The 15,230-nt window shown below is 44.3% G+C and overlaps 1 protein-coding gene across 1 annotated transcript; it reads left to right on the forward strand.

Moving 5' to 3' along the window:
* The first annotated feature begins 2,650 nt into the window (after positions 1-2,650).
* LOC136656040 (protein maestro-like) lies at positions 2,651-14,766 on the forward strand. Its single transcript, XM_066632878.1, has 8 exons — positions 2,651-2,724; positions 4,439-4,556; positions 5,586-5,738; positions 6,564-6,743; positions 9,561-9,713; positions 11,673-11,807; positions 13,696-13,765; positions 14,729-14,766. Exons 1-8 carry the CDS (start codon positions 2,651-2,653, stop codon positions 14,764-14,766), a joined length of 921 nt encoding a protein of 306 aa, XP_066488975.1.
* The last annotated feature ends 464 nt before the right edge of the window (positions 14,767-15,230 follow it).

Below are 15,230 nucleotides of genomic sequence, written 5' to 3' on the forward strand. Positions count from 1 at the left end.
ATATAGGCAGGCTTTCTCTAAACCCCCGAGGGTTTTTTTACAATAATAAAGAGTTTTAATCTTTCAAGAACAACAACATTCCAGATGGATCTTTCAACAGTCTGGTAATCATTCTGGCCATGGTTACATTCCGTGCTGACAAACAACTCCTTTTCTCTCGCATAGAAGGGCAGCCGAGGGCAGCTTCTTTGCTGTCACCAAAGGGCAGGTGGAAAAACTCAGCTCAGCTTGCCAGTTGTTTCTCAAGGCCTTACCGCTGACAGATGCTTCCGGTGATCTTGAACTGGTGACTTTCAGATGTTGTCTTCAGGCTTAACGGCAGCTCTACCCTCTTGCCCAATGATCCAAACATGATGTCTAAACTGTATTGATACATTTTGGCTCCTCATGTTCGGTGTAATGATATATGCAGTGCCTACCTGCACAGAAGGACTTCTTCCGGCCCAATCTTACCTTCCATTAATGACTGCAGAACTCATGTTCTCCTGTTGGCAATGGTGCACTGCTGCCAAGCATGAAGGAACTACCAGCAGAAATAACTGGTGGCTCCTCGCACACACCAACCCTTCTAGACCGCACTGGAGCAGATAAGGTGGCAGCAAGGGTGGGCTGTGGGCACTTCATGAGTAGCTTGGGGCAGGGAGGGGATGGGGGGAGGAATGGAGTAGGTGGAACTCATCAGCAAAAGTGCATGCAGGGTCCTATCTTCTATTTTCCAATCACCCTCACCCAGCAAAATAGCTGGCATATCTGGAGACCCTTAGCAATTAGGCAGCCTACCAGGAGATAAAGTATATAAATAAATACAGTAAATAAAGTTTTAAAAGTTTTGTACTTCTTGCTGATTGTCTGGTTCCCCTCCCATAGCCTGTAGCACCTGCTCAGGCAGTGTAACTACATGGCATAAGATAGTAGTATTAGTATTAAGCTCTTAATCAGTGAGCTTAAAGTGAACAAATGCATTTCAGAATGCATGTTCATGTGCTTGAAAAGGACATATGAAGCCATTTAAAGCAGTGGTTTTGCAGGGGTTAGGAATGCCCACCTCAGGGTCTGTTCAAATTTAGATCTGAGAATTGCTTGTCAGATTTGCAAGCAGAGATACATCTTTTCTGTGTTCTCTTTCAGTGAGATCAGAGCACTCTGGAGGTCACTCATGGCTAATAAGACCTTGTTCTCAATATTACTATCTATTCTTCTCAGCAAGATTCCTGAGAAGAATCAAGAGAACCAAGAGAGAACTGCAACTCTTGAGAAACCCACTTACCTCCCCAATACTGTAGGTTGCATACTTTCCCCTTATTTATAGATTCTTGATCCCTTGTGATTTCAGTGATAGTAAAGTGATTCAGTTATTAGTTCTCTGCCTCTCTTTCTGTAGATGGCCGATGTGTTATGGGAATTTATAGCAGCAGTAAAGAGGAAGGAGCAACTAGAAGAAAAGAAAGAAGCCCTTTTCTATCACTGCTTTCTCTCAATTCCTGGAACCAGCACCAAACAGCTGATGGACAGCATGAGAGAAGACTACCGACGTTCCAGCTTACTCTCAGTACCTGTTATCAGCATGCAACCATTTATGGACAGCACTGAAGAATTCAGACGTTCCAGCTTTTCTTCACTTCCTGGAACCAGCATGCAGCCATCTGTGGAGATCATTAAAGGGTTTAGAAATTTCAGCCCATGCAGGTAAATAATGGAAACACCTTCCAATGTTCTCCTTTCCAACTCCAGTGAGTGTTATTGTTTTGACATCAACAATTGGGTTTCATGACAGCAATAAAATTACACTGCCTCCTTTTAGAGGGCTGATAGCATCTAGAATAAAAAAGAAATGAACTGGAATATCTCTATCCCTTCACGTTCCACATTCACTGAGCCCCAAACACAGCATCAGTAACGGTGAGACTTAGGGCGCAATCCAAACCTGCACTGGAGCAGGCAAGCCAGGAGGCTTGCGCTGCATCCAACGCAGGTTCGTTGGCTGCAGTGGCTCAGCCATGGAGGTTACACAAGTCCGAGGAGAGCGGAGCGGCCGAAAGCTGCTCCATTCTCTCTGGGGTCGGGGGTTGGGATCCGGCATAACTGCCAGGTCTCAGCCCTGCCCCCAGCTCCCCGCACGCCCACCCCCAGGGCCAACCAGAAGCGCCCCCTCTCACCCCCTCCCCACCCCCCACGCCTACCTTTGCTGCTTGTGCCAGCGGGAGCACGCCAACACAAGCGGCGGCACGGGAGCCACTGTGGAGGCTTCTGCCTGCCTCCATGCATTGGCGCATTTGAATGCGCCGATGTGGCTCCCGCCCACGGAGGCACAAATATGCCTTATGGCATGTTTGCGACACTCCAGGGCCTCCTATGCCGGCATAAGTGCCGGTTAGGATTGCGTCCTTTGAGTGTCTATCACTACAGTTTATCTCTGATACCAAAAAAGGACCCCCCCCGCCACCAGAAAGAGAGAAAATAGTACCTCCTAGGGGATTTCCTCAGAACTTTCTTTGCTTTTAAATTAGATGACAATCATTTAGTCACAGAGCTGTGGTTTTGGACCTATTATAGAACTGTGCAATGGAATGGATTTCTTTGCAGCGTGGCAGTGCAAGCTCTTCAGAACATCCTGAAACTGGGAGGCTGTGAACATCACATCCTGGTAGCCATGGATGAGGACTGTGGCTGGGAGCTGATGGTGGATGACCACGAACAACACAGAGGCTTTGCTGCTTTGGGAAGGTAAGAACAATTATAGATGATACACTGACCTCATGATGATACATTTAATCCCTGTCTCCCAACCTCCTCTGCCATCCAAAGCTTCTTCAAAAAAGGCTGGGCAGAGAGGAGGCTGAAGAGAAACCTCTTCTGCCTCCACGACCCCCTCCTCTGGGCAGCTGTATGGTGCCTGCAGCAATAGGGGACTCACATTCACAGGGGGAGGGGTGGAATTTGGGCACCACTTCAGGCACTGCTCCAACTTCAGCTGGGCCTGTCAGTCTGAGTTTGGTTTGAAATCACCTCTTGTTAAGATCAGCGTAGTCACTTTGACCAAGTCCTGCCAGCCACCATCCTTCTAATCCTGCCACTACTTACAAGAGTTTACATTCCCCATAGTGATTTGCTATCCTCCCGCCTCTGCAGGGCAATTGCTGAAAGATTTTTCATCCTGACATGTTCTAGAGGCCGGGGAGCAACATCCAGTGTCATGGAATTGCTTGAGTTCCGTAGTGGTTCAGGGTGGGCATTTGCACAGGACTGAACTCTCTGCTGAGAATATGGCAACCCTAGAGAATGGGGCAGCCTTGTCTTGGGCTCTTTCTCTCTCATTTCAATGTTCTCCCCAAACTGTTTTTCTATGAGCTTCCTTGTCCTGCATTTGTTTTCCTCATTCCCTGGTTTCCATCACCTCCCATTGCCATCAGTTGGGTTCTTTTGTTGCTTCCCTCCTTTCCACTTTTAACCCTTCTTTTAACCCATGAACTTCTTTCCAGTACTTCTTAGTATTTTTTTTCTTCCCCTCTCCTAGCCCCTTCTTGTTTCTCTGCCTTTCACTCCTTTCCTACCTCCTTTCCACTCTTGCACTGTCTTTGTTCGTTCTTTTTTCTTTCCTCCTTCCCTCTCCATAGCCCTATTCTTTAAGGGCCCCTCATCTTTGTTTGTGCCCTGTTTTGGCTTTGATTTGACCCTCACGAACAATCCTATTGGCTTTGTCACTTTACCATTGCCAATATGAAGAGCCTCTAACATGTGACACCATGCTTATAATAATAAACAAACAAAAAAAATCAGCCAATATGGAGCCTAAGAACATAATGGCATTACTCTGCGAACAGCTGTACCAAAATGGCAACCACTCTGTCCTGTGGATGCTGGAAAGCTGCTGGAGGTCTTGTCCTCTTCTCCTGAGTAAGGGTGCAGGCCCTGCAGTGGGGTTTCTTAAGTTTGCACCAACTATTTTGCCGGTGCATACTTGAGAAACTCAGTGTCAGGCTTTTCAGTTCAACATGGAGGATTGGATCCGGCAGAGGAAGCCTCCACCGGTCCCATCCCTATTCGAGGCTGGTTCCTCCCCCTACGCCAAAACGCCTCTCCACTACCCCGAAAACCCGCACTGCTGCCCAGCAGTTGCACTTATATCCTGGCTTCCTCCTGGGCCCAGCACTGACAGTCCCTACTCCCACAGTGTCATAAATGTGCTGTAGGGCAAGTTTACAACACCTAGCTAGTGCTGGCACTGGTGCTCAGCACTGGTGCTAATGGCCCATGGGATTGGGTCCTTACTATATTTGATCATATATCCATGGTAAGTGGAATGTTTGTACTAGTTTTGAGGCCCAAGATCATGTATTCTTTTTGTTAAATAAAGACGTTTATGAAGAAGAGCTTAATCACAGAGTTGGAAGCTGAATTTGTTCTGCCATTCCAAATTTGAACTATTTATCCCTTCCAGAGTCATGAGGAGTTGTTGCCCAGGTGCTTTCCCCAGGACTGTTGTACAGGAGTTCCTTCCTAGCCTGTACTTCCACAAGGAACTCTGTTGGACAGCAAGTGTTGCCTTCTTTGCAGAGGTGAGTGGTGTTTTCTGTGAAAATTTTAACAAGTGGATTCGAGATGAAGGGGGAGGGGGGGTGTTGTTCAGCCACCAGAGATTTTGGCCTGTTTTTATGGTGACCATGAATCCTTTATTCCACTAAAAACAGAAGTTAGTGGATATTGTGGTCATTTTAGATAATGCAGCAGGGAATTCTGAGTTCTTTGTGTGTGAAAATTAGATTGATTGATTGATTGATTGATTGATTGATTGATTGATTGATTGATTGATTGATTGATTGATTGATTGATTGATTGATTTTCCCCAAGATTATAGCAAAAAGGAGATCCAGGATCAACTGATGATGATGATGGGGAATGCAGATCTAGGAATTGTGAAATATGGAAAGTATGCACTAGGGTAGTAGTTCCCAAACTTTTTAGCATTCATCAAAAAAGGTTTCACTTTACCAGCCACTCAAGCCTCTGTGCCTATAATGGTGATTGAGCAGCACTGCTCCCCCCAAGGGGCAGGTTTTTTTAACCCTTGATACACATGGCCTAATCTGCCTTGTCAGTTTTGCAGGCCACCAACAATTAGGCCATGATCCATAGTTTGGGAACCACTTCACTAGGGGACATTTTATCAGTAAAGAAAACTTTGGGAATAATCAAGTTAGACCCTGGCTTGAATTCAAGCTAGACTTTAGCTCAAGGAGATCCAATCACAGAGCAGATAAGAGGGAAAGGGGCTAGAGGCAGAAAACATGGTTAAGGCAAACTGTGATTAAATCCCAGATGAGGTACACAATACCCCTAAGGGCCAGAAGCGGAAAGCATAGTCAGGGCAGGCTGAAAGAAGAGTAATTTAAAAAAATGATTCTTGCCACACAGGAAAAGCCTGGACTGGGAAAATCTTAACACTAGAGGAGTCACTGTTAGTTATAGTAGAGATACTACTGACCTAGATGGACCAATGGTCTGAGTTGGTATAGGGCAGCTTCATATGGTCTTACAGCCCCCCTCTCTCTGAGCTGAAAGTAATTCTTCTGCATTCTTCTCTGCAGTTTGTGGGAAGCCCCAATATTGCAAAAGAGGAGCAGAAGATGATGCTCGATGTGTATAATGTAATGAAGCTGTTCATTTATAATGGAAATCCCATCATCATCATGTATGGAATGAGAGGAATCAGCAATGCAATCCATACCATGCCCAAGAAGGTAAGGCTGGGCTGATATTTGATGAACTGGATAGCATTACATGGTGAGATGAAAGCTTCCCAAATGAATTTAATGGAACTGTCTTGAGTGGAAGACTTCTTACCTGTTTCTCGTTCTAGAGAAAAAAGTTGTTTTTCTTTGGAATTACCTATAGAAAATAGTTTTCTGGATTTGTTGTTCAGTGTACCCTGATCTTGCAGACAGTATGGGGGGGACCACCACCACAATCCATTTGAGGGGAAAGGATGCCCTTCTGTCTAAGTTGATAATGATCAAAGACTGGTTATGCAGTGATGCAACACAACAGACAGGGCGAGCTTTAAGCTAGTTGGACCTATTGTTCTCAATTTGGCCCTGTTCCTAAGGGGCCCCTGTGCTAGAGTAATCTACCCTAGTCTTGTCAGATACACACAACACATTGCAATGGAAATTTTGATCTTCTTTTTCTAAACAAAAAATAAAATTAATATTTTTACAAAGTTATTTCGCAGTCACTAAAATAAGTAGTCTTGTAATCATTTACTTTTCAAAGGTAATCTACACATTTTGTTTGTTTACTTGCAGGCTTACACGTATGTCATATGTTATTAAAGTGTGCTTAGATTCATTTGATCCGTTAACTGACATGCACTGTGTAAGAGCACATTTTGACCGCTTTCCATTCTACCATAGAGATATAAAGTCTATAATAAGTTTTATGTACACCTCTAAGATTCTACTGGCCTTGGCTGTGAATCTGGGGCCCCACAAAAATGTGTCCACTTGGACCCCACAGCTCCCAAGGCTAGTCCTGACAACAGAATTGGTTCCTTTTCTTCCCCTTAGGCAAAAAAATATAAGGAAAGTGTTCTGGGTATCTTCTTGCGATCACTGTCAAATCCCTGGGATCCCAATGTTAAACAAGAGGCAATAACAGGGGTATCAAAGATCTTACCCTACCTCCCATCTATCGAAACTTCTACTTCCATCCAGTTGGCTCAGCAGGCACAAAATTGTTTTGATGATGTAAGTAGAAAATGTACCAAAATGTGGAGCTGAATGAAAAGGCAAAAGGAGGGGAGGTGGCACCACTAAAAACCAAGATAAACAGGGGCAAGCCTCAAAGTGCTAGTGTGTTGTTAAAAGAAGTATTATTGTAAAACACTCCAGTGAACCGGTTTGTTATGGAGATGAACAAGCTCTCCATTTCAACAACCTTTCCTTTGATTTCCATTCCATTCTTTTCCACTGAGAAGCCCTGGATTTTTTTTTTTTTTTTTTTTCTCAGCACTGAAAACCAAAGCATATTTTTAAACATAGCTTAATGTATATTTAACAGCTGTTTAAATACACTTTCAAGTATTTCTTACCCAAATAGCTGATGTGATTATATGTTGCAAAGTATGCATTTAAATATTTGGTTTTATGAAACAGTATAGAATGCAGAAGAGCTTAAGAGTTTCCCATATTTTATAAAATCTGTTCTGCTAACGAGCAGGAAGTATCTGGAGCCAGGTGGTCTCTTGCATAGTTTGTCCAGAGAGGAATTTGGATAACACCTCTACATACTTGTGCCTGATGGGCTTTGAAGAGAAAGGTGCCTTTTTCTCAAAGTTGACTGAGGCGGATTGAGTAAAATACAAAAAATTTTGCATATCTTTCGAAGTTCCATATAGTATTCAAAATATTCAGAATTAAGATATATAGACTCTAAACTAGATATGACATTTAGGTAATTCTATGATTAAAAGGGTTAATACTAAAAATGTTTGAACTTTACCACTCAGAAAAGTGTGTATCAAATGTAACTCTGTAATGGGCTGCGCCATATGCTGTGGTCATGGGGGGGGGGGTGTTGGGGAAGGAGCAGTGTCTTATCTGTTTGCTGCCAGCGGAATGCAGCGTCAGATTCTCAGCCCACAGAAAGAGCACTTCGGACACAAATTCTTCATTAGTTCAGTCTATATTTACAATGGAGATAACAGCAGCATAATAACGAAACATAACGACAGCACAACGTGCTACATACACGATAACAGCTTCCCGGCCTTCCCTGCCTTCCCAGGGACATGATGGTTCTTGCAGACCTTTTAAAGCACTGTGCGGGAATTAGGAGGGTGGTGTCTCCTCCTCCTGATGCAAGCTTGACACCTGTTACAATTAGTGAGTTCACCTGATTCATGGTGACTCAGCATTTCACATAGCTTAGGCTTTACCTTATCCAGGCCAAATTTTCCTGGGTTGTTTTCTAACCCTGACAGGGGGCCTATCAGGGGGCTTGAGAGGGGAAAGGGAAAATGTTTTCCCTTACCCCTCAGTAAGCTCCTCGACCATCAATGGGTCTCCTCAGACCTGTGCCAGATGTTAAACTGGTGCAAGGCTGAGGAGACAAAGAGAGCGTGTCAGCTTGCTTTGGAAGGGATAGCATCCAGTACGAGTTGCCCGCATGCCACTCCCCACTGCCCCGTTAGAGCTACCATGCATGGGGCATCTCCAACAGTGGTCTGGAAGTGCCCAGATCCACATGCTTCCATAACGCATTTTATGATGCAGTAAAGCGTGTTCCGCCATCAGAATGCTAGTATAGGATTGGGCCATAAAAATGTAATGAACTTTGAACACCAACTCATGCATGCATGCATGCACAGAGAGAGAGAGAGAGAGAGAGAGAGAGAGAGAGATCTTTCTCCTGTTTTTTCCCCTTTCCCCATTTTGGAGACTGTGATTCTTTTCCCCCTGACAATGCCATGTCCAGAACATTCACATGTATCCTTCCTTGTAAGCTATGCAGCTAGAACTGATGCTCTGCACAGCTTCTCTCTCAGTACCCCGGAGCTCAGCGTTGGTGATGACATCATCAGAGAGTTCTGGAGCTCCTCCCACACAGCCACTATAATGCTCCATGCACTCCCTGAAAAAAAATCACAGGGAACAACCATCACCTGGTGGCTACAAAGAGGACGTCTGCTACTACCTGTGGCAGCAGCAAAAGGAAATAGCCTTTTTAAAAGAAAGAATATCCATAACTCTCAAATATAAACCCATCTCCCATATTTTCAAATTAATTTCACTACCCCTAAGACTACCCACCCCATGGCCCAAAGTTTGCACTCCTACTGTTGAGCCCAAAAGCTCAGCCTTGCAAGACAAAAGTAAATTGACGAAAGCCCTCAAATTGCATCATAGTTGGGTTCCATGAAGCAATATATGTGGATGATGGGGCTGTATGCTCCAAAGCTGGCAATGCTGTTAGCCAGCCGCAAAGACCACTCAGTATCCAGTAAACCAGGGGTTCTCAAACTTCTCCTATCTGTTCAGCAGCAGAGGGTACTACGACCCACCTCCTTCTCTGGAACGAGGCCTCTGCAGGCCACAGAAGGCCTGCTCAGGGCTCTGGAAACAACAAAAAGTCTTTGAAAGCAACCAAAAGTTGGAAGACTCAAAAGGGTCACAAATTCAGAAGTAAAATGAAAGTGACTTTCCAGCTGCTTCTGGAGGCCTGCGGATGCCCAATGCAGCCGCCAATGGCCTCCGGGGGCCTCCAGTTTGGAGCCAACTGGATGCCAGGGCAGGAGGAAGGGCCCACCAGACATCAAGTCACAACCCACAGTTTGAGAAACTCTTCAGTAAACCACAAGCATGCTCCCAAGACAGTAAACTTTCAAACCTAAGTGAATGAATCGCTTCTCTGGAAAGACAAGATTGCAACTTCACAGAATGGAACAAGTTGAAGCCAAAGTAGGAGCCCGTTTGCTCTGAACAGATTCGGAGCACACAACCCATTCACTTCAGCCAAACAAAATGGCTTCTTGTTGCTTATTTTTATGTGCTGTTTTCTGTCAGGAGAATCCTTTCATACGACAGAAGGCTCTGGAAATATTTGGCCAGCAAAGTCAATACTTTCATTGGAGAAGTGACAGCTTCAGTGAGCTGGTTGAGAAGTACTTAGCGCACATCCTAATTCACCTGCAGGACAATAATCCCAAGGTAGCAAAGGTAAGAGAGTATTATTAAAAGGATCACTCCAGGATCAAGTCAAGGCATTACAAAGACCCCTGCATACCAACTGCCATTACCCCCACTAGAGTCATAACTAGGGCAGAGCCTGAAGGGCACTTGCCCTGGATAGTACACCAAGCAGGGGCGCATGACTGCTCCCAAGCTCCAAGTTACAGAGGAGGAGCTGGCAGCTTCGTACATGCCATTCCTTCTCCTGTGGAGGCTGAGAGCCTACAGGAGAAGGAATGGGACACACAAAGCAACTGTAGCAACTGCCCTCCCTTTGGGGAAAACTCAGAAGTGATGTCACTTAATGTCATGTCACATGACATCATGATGTCACTGCCCTGGGTGCCAAGGCAGTGCATTATGTCTCTGCCCCCTATGCCATCTGAGCTTTCTACATCTACAAGAGCCGTCTCTTCCTCAGCAGTCTGACGGATATTACTGAGCACAGGAAGGACAACCAGAGACAGAGAATTGATGCTTTTTGCTGCTTCTGTGCTTTGGAAAGGCATTTAAGGGGAGAAAACCATCCTCAATACTACTTCCCAAAAAATTGCAAAAAGTAGGGAAGGTTTTCATGGGGAAGAAAATATTAATGAACAACTCACATTTCATCTCAGCCCTGTTTGTGAGAAAAGTTGAGATGTCAAAAGATGCCAAGTTGAGGGCATCCACAAACCTGAGCTTTAATCAGTGGGGCCTCAAATTATGTTAAGCTATCTATTTCTAGATTGGGGTTCTGGGCTGAGAAAAAAAAGAGGGAAAACCCCTAATGCCTTGGAGAGGATTTTTTTTACCCATGGAAAAATTGCAATACAGTTGTCGCCCCCCCCCCCATATCCATGGGGGATACGTTCCTGCTGGATACCCAAAACTGCAGATAGTAGCAAACCCTGCTCAAACCCTCCCCATTTTGCTCCCCCCATTTTGCTCTCTTCATTTACAAACACTTTGCACAAGGAAGCTTTTTGGAAAAGGAAGCAGATAGCAAGACCCTAGACCCATTGCTGCTAGAGGGATGCTAAAGAAGCAACAGTGAGAACACTAACAGGAAATGGAATCTAATGTTATCGCCGTCTCTTTGCTTCCTCTGCTGTTTGCTTCCTGTTAGCATTCTCACTGCTACTAATGTTCCTCTATCATCTACGAGTCTAGATCAGCCATTTTCAACCACTCTGCCATGGCACACTACTGTGCCACAAGTAGTCCACAGGTGTGCCACAGGAATCTGGGGGAAGATCATTTATTAGTGGGGCCAATGAGGATGTGAACCCCCCACTGGCAGCATGGTGTGCCTTGTCAATTGTCAAAAACCTGAAGGTGTGCCTTGACAATTTTAGTGCCTTGTCAGTGTGCCATGAGATGAAAAAGGTTGAAAATCACTGGTCTAGGTTCTCACTGTCTGTTTCCTTTTCCAAAAAAGCTTTCTTTTGCAAAGCATTTGCAGATGAAGAGAGGTGGGTCATGACCATGATGGGCAGAATTTGAGAACCATGGATAAGTGAAACTACAAATATGGCACCCACAGGATATAGGGGCTGCTGTATTTTCTTTTTTGGAATGATAAGTGTAAAACCTTTTAGAGTAGTGTTCTAAAATATTATTATTACAGCAAATTACACTGCTGCAAAATTTCTGCTGCTACACCATGCCACCTGCTCTCCTTCCAGGTCAAAGAGAGAATGGGACATAGCACATCAGCAGCACAAACCACATTTTGTCTGGAAAGCTGGCAGCAGAGGTCACCCTTCCAAATGTATATCTGAGGCCCTCCAAAATCTGAATCTTGATCTGAAAACATGAGATCAGGCTACCTTTTTTAAGCATTACATATACCACTGTGCCAGAAAGCTGAATTATGCTTTCAGATTCCTATAGCTTCACACATACACACTTTCACAGATTGGGTCAATGTCCTTTTTAAAGACTCCTCTTCCCCATCTTTTTCAGACAGCCGAGGCCACCCTTTGGAAGTGTGCACCATTCATTAGACACAAACCCTTGCGCAATCTGATTTTGAATTTTCTGCATAAGGAAGACCATAAAGTCACCAATAGCTTCCTCATGGAAGTTTCCAGATTGCTGGTGAGTACCTAGAGGAATTCTGAACTGCAGAGTAGATAATGTGGAACCATGAGAAGAAAAGCAGTCATTCACAAAGGTAGGAAACACATCGACCTGTTCCACATCATTATGATAAGCTCACCATGATAATCAATTTACAAGCTGCCTTGTAAATTTAATATATATGTTGGAGAGTGGGATATAAATATTCTCAGTCAATCAAATCATTCTATTGCTCAGAGGCATTGCTTAAACATTTCAGTGCAGTATCGGTATTCTGAATCAGCACAGTTTAAGGAAGCCACTGTCTCCCATGATTATTTATATGACCATGCACTAATTTAAGGTAGAAATCCTTTTGCCATTCCAAAATGTCCCCACGGGAGAAACCAGTTTTGTGAGATACAGAGAGCAATCCCAACAGTCCTCTTGATCAGACATTTTTATATCAAGGAATTCATAGGAATAGCAAAAGTGACTGTTTTTAATTTATGTGCATGTTTCCACATACCTTTTATTCATTATTGCAGAAAATATTCATTTCAAAGGAAGCAGGTGTTTCTTTATGCTGGGAGAAGCCGTGCAGATTTCTGCCCTGCAAATTCATCTTTACTGAGTTTAGTAAACAGTGCCATTTGGAACTTTTCAATTTTCATTTTAAATAGGAACTCCACTTTAGAGCATAGAAGACAGTGTTTGCCAAATTCAGCATGAGTCACAGGCAGCTAGATCTGCCTTTCTGTTAATTCTGCGTGAAGACACACATTTGCTGTTCCCTTTGAGCTCTGCTGTTGCATGGCCACTCCACTCTAGGATGAGGAAGGCTGAGCTCCCTCTATATGACATCATCTCTGGGAATGCTGCCGCACAGCAACTGAAGGGGGGGATTAGGGGAATATTGTACATATTGTACAATGTGGAGGAGGTCTGAATTGGACAGGAGGTCTGGTCTAGAGGGTAGAGCTTCCATTTGCCTGAAGATAACATCCGAAGGTCGCCAGTTGGAGGCCTCCGGCAACATGAACAGCGAGACCATGGAGCAGCTGACGAGCTGAGTTATTCCACCGGAATAACTTGTATTCTAATACAAGTTAGAAGCAGTCTAAAGCATCTGGGGCTGCATGGGGTTCTTGACACAGCTTGATTTTGGACTTCCAAAAATGCTTGGTAATTCATCCCAATGAACTGATTTACACTAGACAGTGTTTTAAATGGAATAAAGGTCAAACTAGACATGCATCCCATCACACAATATTGTCAGATATGGGGGTTTATTTCTTTAGAAATAACCATAAAGAAATAACCTGTGAAAAGTTGTGCATCAAGGCTGCAACTGTTACCCTGCACATGCCTAATCTTGTCTGATCTTGGAAGCTAAGCAGGGTCAGGCCTGGTTAGTACTTGGATGGGAGACCTACTGGGTGCTGTAGGCTTATGTCATAGTCTTTTGAGACTGAAGGTTGCCAACAAAGGCAGGAGGATAGGGAGAGTTAGCACTTTGTCCCCACCATTATTTTGTTCCCGATGATGTTTCTCCCTTGCTTTTTTTTAGCTTGAAAACATTCCAGTGAAAACAAATGGAAGATTTTGTTTTCAATTCAAATTTGTGTGCAGAGGGGCCGTGTGCAGGATCAAAACCACAGCAGGGGCAAAATACTAAAGTCCCTGATGGTTTAATTTTGCAGGCCTCTCTTCTTGCTAATTCTAAAGAAAATTAATCTACTTTTGGTGACGTTATGTGATTAGGCACACATCTAATTTGATCCTATGTGCTAATTCCCATGAGTGATTCTTGTCTATTTCAGAAGGCGGTTTTTTCTTCTTCTCACAAATATAGTCCATTGCCAAATCCCTTAAGTTCAAAGTAAATCCACCTCTCATTCCTAGTAACTGTGTCTTTACTTTTTAGGTTGAAGACTGCCCAGGAAGACTTAACAAAACATTAACAACTAGGGCTGAAGCAGCTTGTGAGCTGATTGGTATGAAATGTGTTTGAGCTCTTCCTTCCTTCTCTGTAGATCTATTCTGGACTATACCATGATGTTATCAATGACTTCATAATATGTCTTTAAGTCTTTAACAGCCCAATCCTATCCCCACAAACGTTACGGCATGCAGCCCACCAACAGAGCATGTGCTGCATACTGTGGGGGGTGGGGTGATGTGATCAGGCATCCTACAGGAGGTAAGAAAAAATACTTTATTTGCCTACTGGTAGGCTACCCAATCATATATGGGTGCCTCAGACCTGGACCAGCCATTTTGCTGTTACAAGTTTGATGAGAGCCAGGGGATGCTTCAAGGTGCAAATGGGGGAAAGTTGCTGCTGCTGGATCCACCCCCTCCTGCAAGCCCCCTGGTTTCTCTTCCTCACTGCCCATTTCTTCCCCCTGCCTTCCCCTTCCCTGTCCATGAACCATACCCAACAGCCTACCAGCCCTGGTGCCATCTGGGTCTGTATCTATTTAGTGTGTAGCATATAATACATGGACTTATATATCAGTTAGACTAGATCAGATCTCAATGTCCAGTTCATGCAGCCATTCAAGGACAAAGTTACCTTCAAAGACAAAGTCAGACCATGGGCCAGTATACACCCTCAGTTTGCAGCCAGACACAATGTGGTACATGGTTTGGTGGGAGAACCCACAATCACACTGAGGAGTAGATACTCTGTGGGAGTGAGGTTCTGCCACTGTAGCTGCTTTGCAGCCAGGGCTTCAAACAACTCAGCAGTGGTGCCATCACAGGTCCGTTTATGCCAGTGAAATTCTAGTCCTGCTGTTCTAAAAAGCCCATAGGATTCATCCATAAAAGTGTATCCAGTCTTCCATTCCTTAAAGTTTGTGCACGAGGGCATAGTTAGTCCCCAAGGCGAGGCATCAGGCCCCTTACATCTGAGTCTTTAGTAATACTGAATAAATATCTTGTATTGCCTTTAGGCCATCTGATGAAGCAGGAAGACAATAAAACAGACTGAAAAGATTTTCCCATCCATGAGTTGTAAGTCTTCATTAGATCTCTTGTATAGATCTCTTTATTTTGGCCCATTTCTTTCATTCGAATCAGTTAAGATTGTCACTCAGGGCAGCTTCCTACACAACAGTTTAAGTGCTAGTAAAGCAAACATGGCTAGAAAATATTTGTATATCATGACTGCAATTCTTCACCCTGCATGGGATAGAGAGGAGGTAGGCAGGTTAGTTTCCCATAAGGTTCCAGAGTAGCTCCCGCCCAATGCTACATTGCCCCTACACTTGGTACACCAGTGCCATGCTGAACGCATTGCTTCTCAACAGTCCAATCACTGATAAAGAGGGCCTTTTGTGCTTTGCTTTAGAGCATCTGACAACCTACCCTACCCCCCAGGTCAGAAAGCTGTTCTCAACCCAACCATCAGAAACAGTCATACATGGGGTCCTCGAGAAGAGCATGCTGCTGGAC

The sequence above is a fragment of the Tiliqua scincoides genome, chromosome 6 (assembly GCF_035046505.1).
Source record: "Tiliqua scincoides isolate rTilSci1 chromosome 6, rTilSci1.hap2, whole genome shotgun sequence".
NCBI classification, from domain to species: Eukaryota; Metazoa; Chordata; class Lepidosauria; order Squamata; family Scincidae; genus Tiliqua; species Tiliqua scincoides.